Source organism: Pleurodeles waltl, chromosome 11, assembly GCF_031143425.1.
Source record: "Pleurodeles waltl isolate 20211129_DDA chromosome 11, aPleWal1.hap1.20221129, whole genome shotgun sequence".
NCBI classification, from domain to species: Eukaryota; Metazoa; Chordata; class Amphibia; order Caudata; family Salamandridae; genus Pleurodeles; species Pleurodeles waltl.
The window spans coordinates 580,543,473-580,559,749 of NC_090450.1; the positions used below are offsets into that span (position 1 = coordinate 580,543,473).

At 42.9% G+C, this 16,277-nt stretch overlaps 1 protein-coding gene across 2 annotated transcripts in view; it reads left to right on the forward strand.

Annotated features, from left to right (window-relative positions):
- Positions 1–14,656, forward strand: part of CHMP7 (charged multivesicular body protein 7) — a 125,377-nt gene extending 110,721 nt beyond the window's left edge. For both annotated transcript variants that reach the window (XM_069214070.1, XM_069214071.1), the window contains exon 11: positions 12,215–14,656. In XM_069214070.1, coding sequence (XP_069070171.1) covers positions 12,215–12,276 — 62 coding nt within the window. In that variant the 3' untranslated portion in view covers positions 12,277–14,656. The remainder of the gene's footprint in view (positions 1–12,214) is intronic.
- Positions 14,657–16,277: the final 1,621 nt, after the last annotated feature.

Below are 16,277 nucleotides of genomic sequence, written 5' to 3' on the forward strand. Positions count from 1 at the left end.
ATAGGTCATTATTACAAAGCATGGGAGGAAATCACTACAGACACTTGGGTTCTAGCAATTATCCAACATGGTTATTGCATAGAATTTCTACAATTCCCTCCAAACATACCACCAAAAGCACAAAATTTAACAACACACCATTCCAATCTCCTGGAGATAGAAGTGCAGGCACTATTGCAAAAGAATGCAATCGAATTAGTGCCAAACACACAAATAAACACAGGAGTTTACTCACTGTACTTTCTGATACCAAAGAAGGACAAAACGCTGAGACCAATCCTAGACCTCAGAGTAGTGAACACTTTCATCAAATCAGACCACTTCCACATGGTCACACTACAAGAAGTATTGCCATTGCTAAAACTACACGACTACATGGCAACTTTAGACCTCAAGGATGCTTATTTCCATATACCAATACACCCATCTCACAGGAAATACCTAAGGTTCGTATTCAAAGGAATACATTACCAATTCAAGGTACTGCCTTTCGGATTAACAACCGCACCAAGAGTCTTTACCAAATGTCTAGCGGTAGTCGCTGCACACATAAGAAGGCAGCAAATACATGTGTTCCCATATTTGGACGACTGGCTAATCAAGGCCCATTCGTTCATACAGTGCTCAAATCACACAAATCAGATCATACAAACCCTCTTCAAACTCGGGTTCACCATCAATTTCACAAAATCCAAAATTCTGCCACGCAAGGTACAACAATACCTGGGAGCCATAATAGACACATCAAAGGGAGTAGCCACTCCAAGTCCACAAAGAATTCAAAATTTCAACACCATCATACAACGCATGTATCCAACACAAAAGATACAGGCAAAGATGGTATTACAACTCCTAGGCATGATGTCATCATGCATAGCCATTGTCCCAAACGCAAGACTGCACATGAGGCCCTTACAACAATGCCTAGCATCACAGTGGTCTCAAGCACAGGGTCACCTTCTAGATCTGGTGTTAATAGACCGCCAAACTTACCTCTCGCTTCTATGGTGGAACAACATAAATTTAAACAAGGGGCGGCCTTTCCAAGACCCAGTGCCACAATACGTAATAACAACAGATGCTTCCATGACAGGGTGGGGAGCACACCTCAATCAACACAGCATACAAGGACAATGGAACGTACATCAAACAAAACTGCATATCAATCACCTAGAACTGCTAGCAGTTTTTCAAGCACTAAAAGCTTTCCAACCAATAATAGTTCACAAATACATTCTCGTCAAAACAGACAACATGACAACAATGTATTATCTAAACAAGCAGGGAGGGACGCACTCCACGCAGTTAAGCCTGCTAGCACAAAAAATTTGGCATTGGGCAATTCACAACCAAATTCGCCTAATTGCACAGTTTATACCAGGGATACAAAATCAACTCGCAGACAATCTCTCTCGAGATCACCAACAGGTCCACGAATGGGAAATTCACCCCCAAATTCTGAACACTTATTTCAAACTCTGGGGAACACCTCAGATAGACTTGTTTGCGACAAGGGAGAACGCAAAATGCCAAAACTTCGCATCCAGGTACCCACACAAACAATCCCAAGGCAATGCCCTATGGATGAACTGGTCAGGGATATTTGCTTACGCTTTTCCTCCTCTCCCTCTCCTTCCTTACCTGGTAAACAAACTCAGTCAAAGCAAACTCAAACTCATATTGATAGCACCAACTTGGGCAAGGCAACCCTGGTACACAACGCTGCTAGACCTCTCAGTGGTACCCTGCATCAAATTGCCCAACAGGCCAGATATGTTGACACAGCACAACCAAAAGATCAGACACCCAGATCCAGCATCGCTGAATCTAGCAATCTGGCTCCTGAAATCCTAGAATTCGGGCACTTACAACTTACCCAAGAATGTATGGAAGTCATAAAACAAGCAAGAAGGCCATCCACCAGGCACTGCTATGCAAGTAAATGGAAGAGGTTTGTTTGCTACTGCCATATTAATCAAATACAACCATTACACACAACTCCAGAACATGTAGTGGGTTACTTGCTTCACTTACAAAAATCTAACCTGGCTTTCTCTTCCATTAAAATACACCTTGCAGCAATATCTGCATACCTGCAAACTACCTATTCAACTTCCCTATATAAAATACCAGTCATTAAAGCATTCATGGAGGGCCTTAGGAGAATTATACCACCAAGAACACCACCTGTTCCTTCATGGAACCTAAATGTTGTCCTAACTAGACTTATGGGTCCACCTTTTGAACCCATGCACTCCTGCGACATACAGTTCCTAACCTGGAAGGTGGCATTTCTCATCGCCATTACTTCCCTGAGAAGAGTAAGCGAGATTCAGGCGTTTACTATACAGGAACCTTTTATACAACTACACAAAAATAAAGTCGTCCTAAGGACCAATCCTAAATTTTTGCCAAAGGTTATTTCACCGTTCCATCTAAATCAAACAGTGGAACTTCCAGTGTTCTTTCCACAGCCAGATACCGTAGCTGAAAGGGCACTACATACATTAGATGTCAAAAGAGCATTAATGTATTACATTGACAGAACAAAAAACATCAGAAAGACTAAACAACTCTTTATTGCATTTCAAAAACCTCACGCAGGAAACCCAATTTCAAAACAAGGTATAGCCAGATGGATAGTTAAATGCATCCAAATCTGCTACCTTAAAGCTAAACGACAGCTGCCCATTACACCAAGGGCACACTCAACCAGAAAGAAAGGTGCTACCATGGCCTTTCTAGGAAACATCCCAATGCAAGAAATATGTAAGGCAGCCACATGGTCTACGCCTCACACATTCACCAAGCACTACTGTGTAGACGTGTTATCCGCACAACAAGCCACAGTAGGTCAAGCTGTATTAAGGACATTATTTCAGACTACTTCCACTCCTACAGGCTGATCCACCGCTTTTGGGGAAATAACTGCTTACTAGTCTATTGCAGAACATGCGTATCTACAGCGACAGATGCCATCGAACTGAAAATGTCACTTACCCAGTGTACATCTGTTCGTGGCATCAGTCGCAGTAGATTCGCATGTGCCCACCCGCCTCCCCGGGAGCCTGTAGCAGTTTGGAAGTTACCTTCAATTATTTATATATGTATCATCTCAACCTTAAATAGGTGCATACTTAGTCACTCCATTGCATGGGCACTATTTCTACAATTCAACTCCTACCTCACCCTCTGCGGGGAAAAACAATCGAAGATGGAGTCGACGCCCATGCGCAATGGAGACAAAAGGAGGAGTCACTCAGTCCCGTGACTCGAAAGACTTCTTCGAAGAAAAACAACTTGTAACACTCCGGCCCAACACCAGATGGCGAGCTATTGCAGAACATGCGAATGTACTGCGACTGATGCCACGAACAGATGTACACTGGGTAAGTGACATTTTCATTCTTTTCCATAAAGATACATCTCACCGCAATATCTGCTTACCTGCAGATTACTCATTCCACTTCCCTATTTTGAATACCTGTCATTAAAGCGTTTATGGAAGGCCTAAAGAGAATTATACCACCAAGGACACCACCTGTTCCTTCATGGAACCTCAACATTGTCTTAACAAGGCTCATGGGTCCACCTTTCGAACCCATGCATTCTTGTGAAATGCAATACTTAACGTGGAAAGTTGCATTTCTCATTGCCATCACATCTCTAAGAAGAGTGAGTGAGATTCAGGCATTTACCATACAAGAACCATTTATTCAAATACACAAGAATAAGGTAGTTCTAAGAACAAATCCAAAATTCTTACCAAAGGTTATCTCACCGTTCCACTTAAATCAAACAGTAGAATTACCAGTGTTCTTCTCACAGCCAGATTCCGTAGCTGAAAGAGCACTACATACATTAGACATCAAGAGAGCACTAATGTACTACATTGACAGAACAAAACAAATTAGGAAGACAAAACAACTATTTATTGCCTTTCAAAAACCTCATACAGGAAATCCAATTTCAAAACAAGGCATTGCCAGGTGGATAGTTAAGTGTATTCAAACCTGCTATCTTAAAGCAAAGAGAGAGCTGCCTATTACACCAAAGGCACACTCAACCAGAAAGAAAGGGGCTACCATGGCCTTTCTAGGAAATATTCCAATGAACGAAATATGTAAGGCAGCAACATGGTCTACGCCTCATACATTTACCAAGCACTACTGTGTAGATGTGTTAGCTGCACAACAAGCCACAGTAGGTCAGGCTGTACTAAGAACATTATTTCAAACTACTTCAACTCCTACAGGCTGAACCACCGCTTTTGGGGAGATAACTGCTTACTAGTCTATGCACAGCATGTGTATCTGCAGCTACACATGCCATCGAACGGAAAATGTCACTTACCCAGTGTACATCTGTTCGTGGCATGAGTCGCTGCAGATTCACATGCGCCCACCCGTCTCCCCGGGAGCCTGTAGCCGTTTAGAAGTAGATCTTAAACAATTGTACATTTGTAAATATATTACTTTAACCTTTATTATGTACATACGTATTCATTCCATTGCATGGGCATTATGACTAACATACACAACTCCTACCTCACCCTCTGCGGGGAAAACAATCTAAGATGGAGTCGACGCCCATGCGCAATGGAACCGAAAGGGGAGGAGTCCCTCGGTCTCTTGACTCGAAAAGACTTCTTCGAAGAAAAACAACTTGTAACACTCCGAGCCCAACACCAGACGGCGGACTGTGCACAGCATGTGAATCTGCAGCGACTCATGCCACGAACAGATGTACACTGGGTAAGTGACATTTTCCATATATTCCATTTGCATGGACATCTCTTTTCTTTATACTCTATCACTCCTACCTTACCCTCTGCGGGAAAACAATCTTAACATGTAGTCGATGCCCATGCGCAATGGAGCCGAAAAGGAGGAGTCACTCGATCCTGTGACTCGAAAACACATCTTCGAAGAAAAACAACTTGTAACACAAACAGATGTACACTGGGTAAGTGACATTTTATATATATATATATATATATATATATATATATATATATATATATATATATATATATATATATATATATATATATTCGATGTCATGTGTAGCTGCAGATACACATGCTATGCATCTCTTCTGACATCTAGTGTTGGGCTCGGAGTGTTACAAGTTGTTTTTCTTCGAAGAAGTCTTTTCGGAGTCACGGGATCGAGTCACTCCTTCTCTCCAGTGCGCATGGGCATCGACTCCATTGTTAGATTGTTTTCTTTCCACGGTCGGGTTTGGACCTGTTTCCTCTCGCTCCGAGATTTCGATTTGGAAAACCTCAGAAAACCTTCTTATTCGTCAGTATTGTTTTGATCGCGTTTCCCATCTAGCATCGAACCGGTAGTACCGTTGCAACCTTCATTTTTGCCCTTCGGGGCGCATGCGCCCGACTCGGACCTGTTCAGGCCTACCGCATGGGAAGCCTGATGGATCGGACTCCATTCCGATTCTGCCCTCGGTGCCACATGAAGTACCCCTATACAGACTAACACTTGGTTTGTGATTTGCACCTTTCTCCAAACCATCGGGAGGAAGATTGTGAGGCCTGTTGATCATTTCGATCAAAGAAGACCCTCAGAGATCGCAGAGCCCGAAGACTCGAAATGGCATCGAAAAGCAGCAGTCTCCATCCGAGACACAGACTCCGAACAGGAATCGGAATACAACAGACCCATCCCAGCTGGCCAGCGTGTGAGTACGTCTGCCTCTACACCCCTGCACAAAAAACATTCAAAGGCCTTGGGTACACCACTGCCGGAAGGCCATGGTTCGGCCCGAAAAAAGACTGCTGGCGACCATCCTTTGGGGTCGGTGCCAAAAAAGGCCACTCCTCCGTCCACTTCGGAGTTGAGCAAATCTGTTAAAAACACCGCTTCAGACTCCAGTAAAAGACCCAGTTCCTCGGAGTAGAAAATTCGGCAATCTGGTTCGGAGCCGAAACCTCCGACTACTTTTTCGGGACCGATAAAACTACATACCTTGGAGCTGAAAAAATCCTCATATACAGAGGAACAAGGACTTTCCAAAAAATCAAGACAGATTACAATTACAATCATGGATTCTCATAAGACTTCTGAGGAAGAGCCTGAGATTGAACAATAATCAAATAAGATCTGCCCTCGATGCTGCTGTTACAGCTGCAAGGAGTGTAAATACTGCCATCACAATTAGAAGGCATGCATGGCTGCGCTCCTCTGGCTTTAAACCAGAAATTCAACAGGCAGTACTTAATATGCCTTTTGACAAAAAAGCACCTCTTTGGCCCAGAAGTAGATACAACTATTGAGAAACTGAGGAAGGACTCCGATACTAGGAAAGCTATGGGCGCTTTATACACAACCCCATATAGAGGCTCCTTTCGCAGACCACAGTTTAGAGGAGGCTTCAAGCCACAATCCTCAGATGCTTACACCTCCCAAAGCAAGGACAACAAACCCAATATCAATGACATGGGTTTAGAGAGGACCCTATAGAGGTCAATATTTCAGGAATAGAGGTAAATTCCAAACCTCCAAACCGACAACAACACAACCTAAACAGTGACTTCCTTCCCTACCTTCCACTCCACACATCTCCTGTGGGGGGGAAGACTACAGCAATTCCACCCTCATTGGCAAAATATCACCACAGACAATTGGGTATTATCAATTATCTGCAATGGCTATTGCCTAGAATTAATCTCCACCTCTCCAAACAATCCACCACGGTATCACAAATTGTCCCCAGAACGTACCGTTCTGTTACAACAAGAGGTACTATCTCTACTATTAAAACAAGCAATAGAATTAGTTCCACATTCTCAACAAGGAACAGGAGGATACTCACTATACTTCCTGATTCCCAAAAAAGACGGCACCCTCAGGCCCATCTTGGACCTCAGGCCTTTCAATCTATACGTGCTGTCAGAGCATTTGCACATGGTAACTCTGCAAGATGTTATTCCACTACTACAAAAACAAGATTACATGACTGCTCTAGATCTCAAAGATGTGTATTTCCACATACCCATCCATCCAGCTCACAGAAAATACCTCAGGTTTGTCATAAAGGAAAAAATTACCAGTTCAAGGTGTTGCTATTTGGCATAACAACAGCTCCTAGAGTGTTCACAAAGTGTCTAGCAGTAGTAGCAGCCTACTTAAGAAGACAGCACATCCATGTCTTTCCATATCTAGACGATTGGCTAATAAAATCAAACAATCTTACACAATGCCAACAACACACTTTTTACGTGAGAGAAACCTTGCACATCCTAGGGTTCACTCTAAACTACCAAAAGTCACACTGTCAACCAGCACAGGTACAACCTTAACTAGGTGCTATCCTAAATACTCAACTAGCCCTAGCTAATCCAAATATACAAAGGATACAAGCTTTCCAAATTCTCCTACCACTCATACAGCCAAATCAACAATACACTGTGAGATTCATCATGAAGATTCTAGGAATGATGGCATCTTGCATAGCGATAGTCCCACATGCTAGACTGAACATGAGGCCCTTACAACAGTGCCTTTCACAACAATGGTCACAAGCACACGGTCAACTTCAAGATCTAGTGTTGATGGACCGCCAAATACATATGTCCCTTCAATGGTGGAATCGCAGCAATCTAATGAAGGGGCGGTCAGTTCAAGACCCTGTGCCTCAGACCATAATCACAACAGATGCATCAATGATCTGTTGGGGAGCTCACCTAAACAATCAGACCATTCAAGGGCAATGGGATGTCAAACAGAAACAGCTACACATAAACCACTTAGAATTATTAGCTGTATTTCTTGCCCTAAAAGTGTTTCAACCTCTTCTCAAACAGAAGAATGTTCTCATAAAAACAGACATGACACCTCAACAAACCCGGCGGAACACATTCATCTCAGCTGTCCCTTCTAGCCCAAACAATTTGGAAATGGGCATTTAACAATCAAATTCATTTACTAGCTCAATATATTCCAGGGATAGACAATCAGCTGGCAGATCTCCTAAGCAGAAATCACCAACAAACACACGAATAGGAGATTCACTCCCAAGTACTTCAGAAGTACTTTCAAAGGTGGGGAACACCAGACATAGATCTATTCGCAACAAGCGGAAACGCGAAATGCCAAAACTTCAAATCCAGACACCCACATCCCCTATCCAAGGGCAATGCTCTATGGATCAGTTGGTCAGGAATATTTACTTACGCTTTTCCCCTTCTCCCACTTCTTCCCTTTCTAGTCAGCAAACTACGTCACTCACCATGATACTCATAGCACCAACATGGACACGTCAGCATTGGAACACAGCACTCCTAGATCTGTCTATAGTACCTCATTCCAAACTCCCAAACAGACCAGATTTGTTAACACAAAACAAAGGTCAAATCAGGCATCCAAACCCCAATGCTCTCAATCTAGGGATTTGGCTCCTGAAGTCATAGAATTTGTTTACCTAAAACTTCCACCAGAATGTATGGAAGTAATTAAACAAGCACGGAAACCTACTACTAGACAATGCTACACAAACTAGTGGAAAAGATTTGTCTACTACTGCAAAATCTAAAAACACTGATCCACTTACAGCATCTATACAAGATATGGTATGCGATTTACTTCATTTGCAATAATCAAATTTGGCTTTCTCATCCATCAAGATACAACTTACTGCAATATCTGCATACTTACAGACTATTCAACATACTTCTCTATTCAGCTTTCCTGTTATTAAAGCCTTCATGGAAGGATTAAAACGCATAATTCCACCTAGAACACCACCTGCTCTATTGTGGAATTTAAATATTGTACTTACCAGACTCATGGGACCACCTTTTGAACCCATGCACTCTTGTCAAATTAAATTTTTAACATGGAAGGTCACCTTCCTTGTAGCTATTACTTCTTTAAGAGTTCGTGAAATACAAGCATTCACTCTTGAAGAACCTTTTTTTCCAAGTGCACAAACATAAAGTTGTACTTAGAACAAATCCAATTTTTTTACCAAAAGTAGTATCTCCATTTCACATCAACCAAAAGTGGAATTGCCAGTCTTCTTTTCACAGACAGACTCTGTGGCAGAGAGAGCTCTTCATACCCTAGATCTCAAAAGAGCTCTTATGTACTATATAGACAGAACTAAAGATTTTAGGAAAACAAAGCAACTTTTCGTTGATTTCCAACAACCACATACAGGAAATCCTATATCAAAACAAGGTTTAGCAAGATGGATTGTTCGATGCATACAGACATGCTATATCAAAGCAAAAAGACAACTTTTGATCACTCCTAGAGCACATTCTACAAGAAAGAAATGTGCATCAATAGCATTTTTAGGAAACATACCTATGGTTGATATATGTAAAGCGGCCACATGGTCAACTACCCATACATTTACAAAACACTACTGTGTTGATGTTTTCTCACAGCAACAAGCCACTGTAGGCCAGGCTGTCTTAAGGACATTATTTCAAACAACTTCAACTCCTACAGGCTAACCACCGCTTTTTTGGAGGACTAACTGCTTTTTAGTCTATGCACAGCATGTGTATCTGCAGCTACACGTGCCATTGAACGGAAAATGTCACTTACACAGTGTACATTTGTTTGTGGCATGTAGTGCTGCAGATTCACATGCACCCTCCCTCCTCCCCGGAAGCCTGTAGTCGTTTAAGTTTTTACATTTGTACATATGTATATACATTTACATTTGCATGGATATCTCTTTGTATTTATATACTCTATCACTCCTTCCTTCACCCTCTGTAGGAAAATAATCTAACAATGGAGTCGATGCCCATGCGCACTGGAACCAAGAGGAGGAGTCACTCGATCCCGTGACTCTAAAAGACTTCTTCGAAGAAAACTTGTAACACTCAGAACCCAACACTAGATGTCGGAAAAGCTATGCATAGCATGTGAATCTGCAGCACTACATGCCACGAACAGATGTACACTGGGTAAGTGACATTTTCCATATATATATGTTTGAATCTTTCGGCTCGACCACAACACCGAAACGGGCGTGGTAACCTGTTGATGGAGTCTTTTGGCCTTTTTCAGCACCTAACCCAAGGGGCGGTCGACGATTATTCTTTTTCGGGTGGAACCATGGCTTGACAGCAGTGATGCACCCAAGGCCTTGCCTCATTTTTTTAAAGTGGGTGTTGGGGCAGGTGTAATCACATAGTGCGCCGTTGCTATCGGCTGGCTGTCGTCATCTGAACGTTGTTCGGAGTTGGAATCTGGAATCAAAACTGCTGTCTGTGCCTGCTCCTCCTATAGGGTGTCTTCATGCCTTTCGATTGTATAGTGTTTTCTTTGATCGAAAAGACTGACACGCCTCACAGCTTTCCTTACGATGTTCCGGAGAAAGGCAGAGATAACAGACCAAGTGCTGGTCGGTGTAAGGAAATTTTGAGTGGCACAGAGGACAGTACCGGAATGGAGTCCGATCCATCAGGCTAACGCAGAGTAGGCCCGAACAGGCTGAAGGAGGTGCGAGCACCGGAAAAGGCATTTCCTTGACCCCGACTGTACTATCGGATCAAGTGCAGGAGAAACTGCGTTTGAAACAATACTGACGGTATGAGAATAGTCTGAGATAATATAGAGTTTCCGAATTGAAAGTCCCGGAGCGAGAGGGAACACGTCCGAAGCCGACTGTGGAAAGAAAACAATCTAACAAAAGAGTCGATGCCCATGCCCACTATCACCGAGTGGAGGAGTCACTCAATCGCGTGACTTGTAAAAAGACTTCTTTGAAGAAATACAACTTGTAACACTCTGAGCCCAACACTAGATGGCGAAATATGCACAGCATGTGAATCTGCAGCACTACATTGCACCAACAGACGTACACTGGGTAAGTGACATTTTCCATATATATAAACATACACAATGCAAAGCAGATAATAGGAATTAAAAATTCATCACCATGGGGCACAATTGCTTCATCTTTCTCCCGTCAGCACTAAGTTGTTGACCCCAAATTGATTGTGAAGAGAAAGAGAGAGATCTACCCTCTCTGGAAGGAAGATGGGCATCGGTGTCCCGACCCTGCCAGAGGTCTCTGATTCACCACACTGTCAATCTTTGGTCTTTTTTATATACCTTAAGCAAGCCAGAGAGGAGATTTATAGAAAACCCCTCCCGCTCCTCAAGTTGTTAAAAAATGCTGGCTACTTCAGGTCAGTTTTGAAAGGAACACATTGGAACTGGCCAGGATCCCAAGGTGCTCTCTCAAATCAAAACCGTTCCCTGCCATACCATAAATATCATCCTAGCACATCCTTATCTTTCTAATCCCTTGGTGAGAAAGAGCACAAGAATAAAAAACTTGAGCAAAAAGCACATTGCATAACATGGGCACGGAAAAATACTTGCAGCTACTGCACTTATAACATCTGCACCTCTAACGTGGCAGTGGCCAACGCTAAAATAAAGTCAATAGGAAAAATGAAGCTGGTGGTCACTAATGTGACGGTGTGCTGCTAGACTTAGTGCAACTTGGAGTCAGTGGTCAAAACAATCAATCAATCAGGGATTTGTAAAGTGCGGCTAGTCACCCGTGAGGGTCTCAAGGCACTGGTGGAGGTGGGGGGCGGGGATCAGTCGAAGAGCCAGGTCTTGAGGTCCTTCCTGAACTGTGACAGGGTGGGGGATTGCCTGAGGTGGATGGGGAGGGTGTTCCAGGTCTTGGCGGCGGCAAATATCATTACAACAAACACCCATCCTCTCCACACACATGCACACCCACCCACCTAAAGTTCCTTGTCATCCTCTGCCCACCTTACCAAAACTGTTACTAGACATTCTTAACTTGTTTTAGATGCTGTATATATATATATATATATGGTATATTATGTGCTTACTGAAGTCTATTTAATGTCGTTTTGCAAAGACTATGTACCTCTAAATTCTCATTGAATGTCTGACGTCTTGCCTACTTCCAGGCCTCATAAGTAAGAGTTGATACTGTCTGTTCCAAAGGGATGTTAAAAGAATTGTCTTACTTTCAAAGTAAGGCACTGTTGTGCTTGTTCCTACAAATGAGATCCCATGCCAGAAGGCCTCAAAATAAGCGATAAATTACCACTCTTTCTCCTCCATAGATGAATCACGTGCCTCTTCTCTTTTATAGCAGTGTATCCGTTCTCAATTGCTTTCCTAACCCCCTCTCCACAGCACAGGTCAGCATTTCTCAAGGCTTTCTGTTATTTTCCTTTCAGATCTGGTTCCAAGTACAAGGACTTCACTATCGGGGCCAAAAGTGATGGAGCCAGCGCAGTGAACCATGTACCCTATCGAGTACCTGCAGTGACCATGTACCCTGATCCATTAACTGCAGTGACCCTGTGTCTGGAGTTACCATATGCCCTGGTCCAGTACCTTGAATGCTTCAATGACCTGATTCAGTGTCTAGGGTGTACCACGTGACCTGGTTGAAAAGCTGAGGTGATGCTTCGTAATGTTTCAGTGGCTCAAGGTATTCTACCCTGACTTGCGGATGGAGTTGGCATATACCCTTGTCTAGCACTTGAATTACCGTGTGCCCTAGCCAGTAGCTGAAAAGACCCTGCGTTATCGTCCAGTGTCTGCAGTGAACCTATGACTCTGGACTAGTGTTGGAGTACCGACATGCCTGGGCTGCATCTTCAAAGGCCAGAGGTTCCACGTCCCAGAAGGTTTAGGCTGCAGGGTCCCAACGACTCCTAGTGTGATGGCTGCAGCTGAACTGTACAACAGAGCCCCCAAACAGAGCAGATGCCAGTCTCACTGGAGGGAGGTTTTCACTACATAATCTTGGCGTCCTTCGCACATATGCGCCGACTCTGGCGTCAACTTGCAATGGTGCACATTGGCAGCCCGTAACAGTTTTGGGGCACAGGCAGAGACCGGTTCAGTGCCATTAGCTCTGCGTTGTGCCTAAAGAAGCCGAAGGGCAGGTTTGCTTGCCCGACCCAACACTTTGTTCCACTACATGCTCCGCAGTTTGTGATCTGTATTATACTTAAGACTGCTTTGAATCAATGTCTATTTACACACGAAATGAGACAAAGGAGGAGGCGGGTGCTTGATAAAAATTACAAGGAGTATCTTTTGGGATCAGAGAGTTCCCTTGAATTGCTGACTTTAAAATCAGTGCCTTATTCCTGAGTTCTTTTCCTTTGTATCTTCTTCTTTATGGGTGCTGCCCTGGGTGATCCTATCATCACCAGGTACTTCTCTCTGGTTTGTTTGTGATGTCACAAGGTCCAACGCCTGTTTCACATATGGCAGGTGGTGCATCTGAATGCCTGCTGTCTAGGTGCCTTTGCCTGCTGCCCAGGATGATAGTGATGTCACTGGATGGTCATGCCTGCTGCACATGGTAGTTGTGGTCTTACTGCGTGTTTTTGCCAGCCCCCGTGGGTCTGCATGATCTCTCGGTCTATAAATGCCTGTGACACAGTAGTGCAGTCTCTGGGTATGAGTACCTGTACCTGATGCGTATGGCACATGTGATGCCACTGACCGCTAAATATGTTGTTGGGGCCCAAACCTGCTATACAGGTAATCTGTGAGGCCACTGGGTGCCTTTGCTTGCTCTTCAGGGTCCTCGTGATCGCTCTGGATGCAGAGGTTATTAGCGATCTGTCTGGGTGTCCCTGCCTGATGCACATGCATGTGATGTCATGAGGTACTGGGGCCTCATGTGCATCCTCCTGCCTGGAGTTGGTGCATGCAGGATTACCAGTGCGCTAGAGGTGTCATTAGGTGCTCATGATGTGGAAGGATGCACTCGATGTTAGCGAGGCCTGTGCCTGAACCTTAAGATTCTTGTGATGTCAAGCTGTGCCCTTTCCCGTTGCCAAAGATGCTTGTGATGTTAGTGGGTGCTCGACACGTGTCGTTGTGCAGGGTGCATTTGTGATGTCCCAGGTGGTCAGTGCTTGTGCAGTGTGTACTGGACATCCGCCAGAGCACCTGCCGCTCAAGGAGTTAGTGAAGTTAAGGTGCAGAAGAGATAGCAAATTGCAGATCTGCTCTATCCACCTTTGCTAACAGTTTTGTTGCTGGAAGCTACAGTGGGATTGGCTAACCTTGTTGTGTCAAGTTCCACTCACAATACAAAAAGAGGTATTTTCCCAGGACACTGCAATAAAAGGAGCAAAAGCTTAAACATTGAAAAACAGTTATTCCGCCTTTTTCTGTTTGTTTTTCGAAACTAGACGGCATTATTTAATTACGTAGATTACTGCAATTCAGTCGCTAGCATCCGTTTTTCATTCTGCAGTACAGCATACATTTATTCTTTACAAATTAGACCTGGTAAATAATTACAGCTGTTCATTTCATATAATGAAACACATGAATGGTGTGCGTAGGCTTACTGAAAGGAATGCTTCACAACTTTATTCAGCTTGGAAAATTCAATCATCTGGCATGTTCTAATCACTTTTGATAATGGTTTTCACTTTGGTATATGAACTGTTTGTTCTCAGAGATACTGTTGACATTTTGACATGGTATAATTTAAACAATACAATGTTTTTCTTTAGTGCAGAAGGGTTCTTGAGCTACACAAATAAGCATAATTCACGAATAGTGGCCAGGCCCATGTGCTACACGTCATTTAAAAGTTGGAATCGAGGATAAAACAGAAAATATAAATTTTACTTGAAACAAAAGTCGTTGTATTAATTTACCTCTCGAACTCCATAATGTTAATGGCGTGGTAAACACAGTCCGACCGGTAATCTTAGCTGTATTCTGGAAGTGTGATGGCACAGAGCGTTGTGGCAAAGTAAAATGCTTCACTACGAAAGGAAATTAATTCCAGGTGCTTTTTCTAGTGGTGCCAAGCTGTGCACCAACAGATCGCAAAATGACAGCATCCACAGACTTGGCAACATGTGTGTAAGATATTAACACCACATGCTTCCTGTGACACCAGAACTGAAATGTGTATAAAATTGTTATTCTATCTATTTCATCAGGGGCTATTTCTTCTTGCTTGCAGCCACTTGTTGGCTAACATCCGCAGACTGTCACGGTTTTATATCCCCCAGAAAACTGCTTGACCTAAAAATGTCCAAGGCAAAAATGAAACCCCTTGTGAAAGGTATTTTCCTTAAAACACAACATGGGCTCCAACGAGAAAACATTTAAGAAACGTTTAAAAACATATATGAGAAACAGACAGACTATATGATCTCTTGTGTTGAAATCTGTTGTGAAGTGCTGTCCATAGGTTCAGCTACAACCACCATTGTGCTAACTGCCACACGCCATTCTGTTTTATAGACGGAATAATAGCTGTGATTAGGCACCATCGTAAATATCATTAATGCTGAATGAGGGTCATATGCTACACATGAAAACATTACACACATCACCCCTTAGACATTTGTAACTGCATAACATAGTCTGTTAATAAATAATGCTAAATATTCTTCATGACAGTAAAGGTGAAATAACCCTACCTAATATAAATATATATATATATATATATATATATATATATATATATATATATATATATATATAATCCTTTCACAGGTTTGTGACAAGAGATTTCCAAGTGGAAGCTGTAACAGGCCATCGAATCACAGCACCTTGGTGAGGGCCTGCCAACAAAGCTTAGTTTCCACACATTTTCTATCTCTAAAGAAGTCATGTGAGATCAGACGTATTGCTACACATGCATTCATGCCGTGGAGACCTGGCAACACGCAAAAAAAGAAAAAAAGACCAGATCTGGAGCTGCGTCTTATTAAGATGTTGCTTCCAACTCGAGGAGTGTTTATGATCAAGGATTTACCAGATGTTTATATGCGTTCTGCTAATGGACAGTTATGTCCTGAGAACACCTACAGTCGAGTTTTCTTCAAAGTGTATTTTACTATAATACTGACATCAGTGATAAAAATCAGGGACCATTGGAAGTTAAAATATTTTTGTACTGCACTTTAATCCCAGAATTGATTCAGAGGCCATAGTAGAGCACCAGAAGGCAGCCGTGCGCCCCAAATGCTGACAACTGCATGGCTCACCAAAAACCAACTCAAAGTAGAACCTCTCACAAACGCCACCAGAGGACAGCATCCACTGTAAATTTCATTGCATTCCTTACCATATTTAGCCATAATAGCACTGTACAACAAATAACACCACACAGCAGCACTGTTCACTAAATAAGACTAAAGTGCAGCATTGTTTACTATACATGGCCTTCAAGCAATAGTACTTTCTAAAAGAGACTTGTGCACCAAAGATCAGTGAATCACAACCTAGAGCAGCACTGCTGAA